At 46.9% G+C, this 6,468-nt stretch overlaps 1 protein-coding gene across 9 annotated transcripts in view; it reads right to left on the reverse strand.

The window, feature by feature from the left end:
- PAPOLA (poly(A) polymerase alpha) overlaps nt 1-5,113 on the reverse strand; it is a 44,655-nt gene extending 39,542 nt beyond the window's left edge. For 2 of the 9 annotated variants that reach the window (XM_040599666.1, XM_040599665.1), the window contains exon 1: nt 4,780-5,113. In XM_040599666.1, coding sequence (XP_040455600.1) covers nt 4,780-4,787 — 8 coding nt within the window. In that variant the 5' untranslated portion in view covers nt 4,788-5,113. Of the gene's footprint in view, nt 1-4,522; nt 4,630-4,779 lie in introns of those variants that run through there. The other 7 variants (XM_040599671.1, XM_040599672.1, XM_040599669.1 and 4 more) reach the window with 6 other exon arrangements.
- Nucleotides 5,114-6,468: the final 1,355 nt, after the last annotated feature.

Here is a 6,468-nt window from a genome sequence, read left to right on the forward strand (position 1 = left end):
GCCTTGCTTTTGCTACAAGTCATACAAGCCCTTTCACCTATCACTAAACCTCAGCTGGGGATTAAGTCTGTCCAGACAGGCGTGCACACTAAGGCCAGCAATGGTGAAGTAAGGCAAACCGTGGGCTGTGCACAGTGTCCTAAGACAGTGCCAACAACCCACTGAATGTTAACTTTAAACTTCTGTCAGGACCTTTGGCTTATTCAGTCTTATCTCCAGATACCAAGACAAAAAACACAGCTTAAGGAATCTCAATGACTATCCTCTCTTCTCCATTTGGCTCTACTGATTACCTCAGCAATATTCAGTCTTATTTACTGTTGTTAGCCACCCAAGTCAGATACTTGAAGCAATAACGGTCATCACATCATCTGGTCGATCAGCTGGAGTTAAACTCAAAATTCAAGCTCCAGCTGCGATAGATTTCAGAGGAAGTGTTTTGAGGAGTCTCATTTGCTTGTTTCAAAGCCTCCTCCAGCAAGGACTGACTGGCAATTTCAGATTAAAGTTTCTGGCTTCATGCTAACACCATCATTTCACACTGAATTTCAGAAATCTAAGCAGGAAATCTTAATGAAATCTGTGCATATCATTTACCAGGGACAGTACATTTCAAATGGTTAAGACAATCCAGCTGTCCTTCCTGACCAAAAGTTTTAAGGTCTAGCAGAAAACTGCTGGATCATTTAGACCATTAATTAAGTTTTCAACTGTCAGTATGAGATGTTCAAGATTCCCAAAAGAGATATGAACATGGGTATTGGAGCAATGACAGGCAATGGACCTATGGAAAAAGAGACTCACCTATGGCAAAAGAAAAACATTCATACACACTCAGCTAACCTTTGACTCAATCCTGAGTTCTCACTGGCTCTTGCATTTGCATGGAAAAATAGTGAAGGCACAAATGCACACCCATCCACAACACTCTTGCCAACAAGAGTCTCATAAGTTTCTCAAGTTCAAACAAAAGAAATTTCTACTCAAGTCTGCAGGCAGCACTTGAACCACAAATGAGGTTTACAGCTATTCTAGAGACAAAAAACTCCAGATGCAGCAATTTAAGAAATTCAGTAAGGATGGATCAAAAGATTATCAGGGAGTATCAAACCAAGAACTAGGAATACCAAGAAGCATTTCACTGTAAGAGGTGCATTTGTCTCAGCGGTGAGATCTGCTCAGCCCAAAAATAATTAGGTTTCCAAGTTCTGTGCAGTACAACTCCATGATAATGGGTATAAGCTCAGTCTTTTTTGGCATGACATTAGAAGACTGAAAGCTGTTGCAAAACTACATATACTTGCCACCCGGTTCTTCTGTACTGCATCTAACAGTGTAACCCTCAGTACAGACTTTTATATTAATTTCTTCTTGATTAATAAAGCTAGCACTTTAAGGCAATTGTTTGTCTGAAGTAGGTCCTGTGCTTTAAAAGATCAGAAAAAATTTAATTCCTTCCATAACAGTTTATAAAAACCTGAGCACTGTGTTCAAAAACAGATTTATCGACTCCCAAACAGTACAAGCCATTTTAAATATGCTGCTGTACATCACCTGGCATACAAGTTGACAGACACTAATTAAAAGTCAAAAAAACAATGACTTTGCATATGTCTAAAGCTAAGTTCAGTGAAAGAAAACATACAAAAAGTCTTACTTCAGAAGTGGGAATAAGCTTGACTGTCTACAATAAAGATTAAAAAAAAAGGCATTCCAAAACTCTAATATGGAAGTTACCAACAATAGTTAAAACTTACAATGATTATGGCACTTTTAAGTATTCAGATGTATGACTCAATGCACTTCTCCACTTCTGGTTAAAAAACAAACAAAAAAAGGCTTTTTCAATGATTTTAGCAGACACAGAAGTTCAGCAAAGATGCTGGAAGTGCAATAATATCTATAGCTTAACAGGAAACAAATTCATGGTCCTGTTTCTCTATTTGGAGGGTCAGAAAGGCCCAGGTTACACAAAAAGACTAGATCATCAATTCACATAAACACAGCTGCTGCTTCACCGAGTCAGTAGCCCTTCCGCGTAAAATCTAGCCTGCCTTAACTGAAACATACGAACAGCTTAAAGAGCTTCATTTCTCCCTGACTTCTTATGTTTCTGATAAGGCACGGGAACATTCCACATCTAACAGTTCACTAAAATGTAGCTTCATAATAGCAGAAATATCTTTGACCTAATCAGTTCTGAATAATTGAAAATTAAAGAGATATCCCTTATAGGGCTGCTATCTCTTCACACAACACATTAATGAAAACCGTAACAAGAAGTCATGTAAGTTTCCAGGAAAAAAGATCTGGGTTTTTTCAATATTAAAAAGGCTTTTGCAAATGCCATCTATCAGCATCAGCAGAACAGCAGTTTACTCTTGTAACAGCTGTGTTTGTATATAAATAATTTTCTTGTTTTCATAGTTTCGTACCATACTGCAGAATCAACAGTGCTGTACACCTCTTGAGAACTCTGAACTAACGCTTTTCAAGTAAAGAATGACAACGTCTGGTTGTATGGGAGATCAGCTCTGACTAGGCCTGTCAGTTATAACACCACCCTAAAAAATGAAGTTTAAAGGATGTATTGAAAGGGAAGGGGGGTGGGGGGTGGGGTGCGTGCGTGTGTGTATCTTGTTGGTCATCTTGAAAACCTGGCAGTCACATAGGGCTGTTCTAGTCTCACTCAAAAATATTATCATTCAAAAGTATGAAAGCATCAACTGGAAATCATTATACAGGAAAGCATTATACAGAAAAGGAACTTCCTAAGCTCACCTTTTTCTCTAAACTCGTCAGAGATAGGTATCACTTCATAACTCAAGAATTAACATTAAAAGCATTGCAACTTACTAGCATTAAAATGTTCACTTTGTATTATTTAGTCAAGACTTAAAAGTCAATCATTCCAAAATCGCAAATAACAGAACAAATGCAGAATCTGAGAAAGCTTTGATTTTCCCAAATAAACCTCCTGTATTAGTGAAGTTGCCAGTAACGTTTATACTGAAAATAGCAATATATTACTGCAAATATAACTATGCAATGTTATTTAAGAGTTTCTAGTTCAAGTACCATAAACACCTACATTAAGAAAAACGACCAAGTCATTCCAAACTTGTCCAAGTTGAAGATCAGTATTACTACAACTCATTGAAGTAGCCCAAACTTTCAAATGCTGTTATTAAGCATTTGGAATTTATGTAGTCACAACAAAATAAACTAAGAATAAAAGCAGTCAGAATACGCACCCTCCCATTTTCTGGAGGCCAAAAGCCTAGCCAACTTCAAAGCTGGTTTCTGGTAGTTTTTCATTGCCTTAATGAACATGTGCAAAACTTAACTATAAAGACATCGCAGTCTCACTATACAAGCGTTAAAAACTGCCTGGCATAACCATTTTCCTTTCTGCACTCACCCACTGTGTTTTTCCTGCCATAAACTCTTTCAGTTAGGTTTGCCTGGTATTATCTACCACACAACTAACTTAGCAGCATTTTAGACTGAATAAAACAAGCACAACAGGCAAGCATAGTTATTCTTAACATAAAGTATACACATTTAAAACAACAGTGAATAACCTCAAATAATAACAGTGAAACAATAATGAATAATATCGAATTCTTTACATTTCTCCTTCATTGGCAAAAAAAAATCCCCAAGCAACAAAAAACAAACAGAAGCCTGCATATAAACATGCCTTATTCTTAAAAGCCACTTGAACACCTACTCATCCACTGGTTCCGTGAACTTAGATAGGACAATAATATAACAACAATATGGGCTACGGAACTGACGAGCAGGAAGTTTTGTCGTCTCAACCCGGAGCCGTCAAAATGTCAACGAGGGGAAATAAAACAAAAAAAAAAAAGAAACAAAAACAACAAAAAAAAAAAAAAAAACAGGGCATGGGGTGAAGGAAACGGCGAAGAAATTGGGATGAATTTATGCCCCACTTCGTTCTTCACGGCCACCAGCAGGGTTACAGCGCGGCAGGTCCAAAGCACAAGGCCTGCTGTTTCAGTGAGAGCCCCCGGCTTCCCGGCAGCGGAATGGCGCGGGGGGGCGCGGGGCCGCCGCCCGCCACTGCCGTCAGGGGGCGCTGCCCGCACGGCCGGCAGCCAGCTCCCCTCAGCGGCTCGGCACCTCGGGGCCACCGAGGCCCCAGTGAATTTCGCAAGGACCGCGGGCTCCGCTCGGGTCCCCTGCTAGAACCAGGGCCTGCGTCCCTCCGGCCCCCGCAACGAGGCAAAACCCTTCGCGCGGCCTCTGGGGGAGAGGCACTACCCGGACTCCTGAGAGAAAAAGAGCTTCATCTTTGGCGGCCGGGGCCAGAAAGGGACAAACGCGCGGCACTGTGCCACTTCGTGCGGCCTCTCAACTGTGGGTCGAGAGGGGCCACGGTAGGCGTTCGCCTCGTGGCCGCCCGGTGCCTCGCACTTGCCGCTGCGAAATCGCGAAGGAGAAGACGACAACAACAACAACGTAAAAGCCACATCAGCATCTCTTAGGGACTCACGGCGATGGGGGGCGGGGAAGCGGCTACACGAGCAAGCAGCTCCTCGCGGTCTGGGCGGAGAGCAGCGGATCCACAGCCCCGCACACTGCGGCACCGGAAGAGCCCGGCACCGGCGGGGGGACAGCGAGAGGGGGAAGGGCGAGAGCCAGCAGGAAGGGCCCGAGCGGACAGGGAGCACGGGGCGCTACGGGGACAGCGCTGAGTAAGGGCCGGCAAAACACAGGCCTTTCAGACACTCCGCGAGCTTTCCAACTTACAACGGCATCGTCTCTCCGGCCCCTCCTCCTCCTCCTCCGCCGCCGCCGCCGCCACCACCACCGCGTCGTCCCCTTCTCCCTCCTCCTCTTCTTCTTCGTCCTCCCCCACCACTGCCGCCTCCGGACCGGTCACTCGTCCCGCCAGGAAGCGGGAATCGTGACCATCGCACGGGCCGGGGTCAGGCCGCAGAGGGAGGAGAAAGCCACTCGCTAGGCCCGGCCGCCGCCGCTTCACTTTCCTCTTCCCCTCCGGCCTTCTAACATGGCGCCCAGACGCTACCACAGCAACGTTCTAGAGCGGGGGGGGCCTGACGCAGCGCCGCGGCCACCCCCGCACGCGGCGCACGCTGGCTGGCCCCCGCGTGCCCGGCGGGCGGGCGGCCGAGGGGCACCCTGGGGGCTGTAGTTCCGGCGCGGCCGCCAGCCCCGGTTTGAAAACAAAGCGCTAACGGCTGCGAGGCGGCGCGTGCGCGCAGCGCGGCGCGGGTTCGCGCCGGGCGAGGCCGGAGGCGACCGGGCCGTCCCGGCCGGGGAGGGAGTGCGGGGGGGGCGGCCGCACCGCCGGGAAGGGTTGGGCGCAGCTGGCGGCGTGCCCGCGCCGCGGCGGGCTCCGGGCGAGGGGGGGACGCGGGCTTTCCTTGCGGTGGGAACTGAGGCGGTGAGACCGCGCGGCCGTCACCCAACACGCCGCCCCAAGGGTCCTGAGGCGGGCCCCGCTGCGGCCGGCTGGCGGCCCGGGGCCAACGGCTGGCTGCCTGCGGCGAGGCGCCGGGAAGCGGGGCGGCCGCGGCCGGTGCTGCCCCCGGCCCCCACCGGCGGCGCCCCGCGGGGGCACGGCGGGACTGTCGTCACCGGCTCACAGGGGCCGAGCGCGGCCCGACTGCGTCCCTGTCTGCGGCTCTGGGACACGGAGGCTGTGGGCTCGAAGCCATCTCTGTGCTTGCCTCGCTCCCTGCGTCGGGCTTATCGTGGTTTTCATTCCTCACACAGAGCAAGAAGAACCTTTTCTGTTACTGGTTTTTGAAAGCTCTGCCTGTAATCGACTGCCTAAGTTTCACAAAAAGCACTCTTTGCAGATCAGCTTAAAACTTTATTCTTAGAAAAGTAAACGTATTACAGCAACTAAAAAGAACAAAACCCACCCTGTTTTTATAGTGTCCTAGTTTCATCTTTAGTCTGAAATATAGGCCTCTCAAACTAAGAATTTATCTAAAATTAGCGATTATTTCATCTTTAACTGCCTTACGTGATAAACAGTAACTTGGACAGGCAGCATATAGGAAGCCTAGATCCCATAGAAATCTGTTTCTTAGAGCAGATGATGGTTCTGAACTCTGCTCCTGGCTATCATCACAGACTCAGCTGTGTGACTCTGTGAGAAAAGATGAAATAAGACTGTTTCTCTAAAAGTATATTAATGTATCTGAATAAGAACATTGAGCTTAACACATCTAAAATTCTACCACTAAAAGTAATAGATGAAATAATTGTGAAATGCTTATATAAACATTCTTTCAGTTCTTTCTCTTACCCCCCCGCCCCTTCTCACAAATGGCCCTTGGTTTCTGTTTTGACAAAATCCAGTATTTCTTTTACACCAAATACGCTATCAGTTTCAGCTCGGTAAGCATAAATCTTGACAGTTTCTGTGAGAGGTATATGAAGTCAATAAAAAAAAAAAGGGAATGA

This window comes from Falco naumanni, chromosome 7 (genome assembly GCF_017639655.2).
Source record: "Falco naumanni isolate bFalNau1 chromosome 7, bFalNau1.pat, whole genome shotgun sequence".
NCBI lineage: Eukaryota > Metazoa > Chordata > Aves > Falconiformes > Falconidae > Falco > Falco naumanni.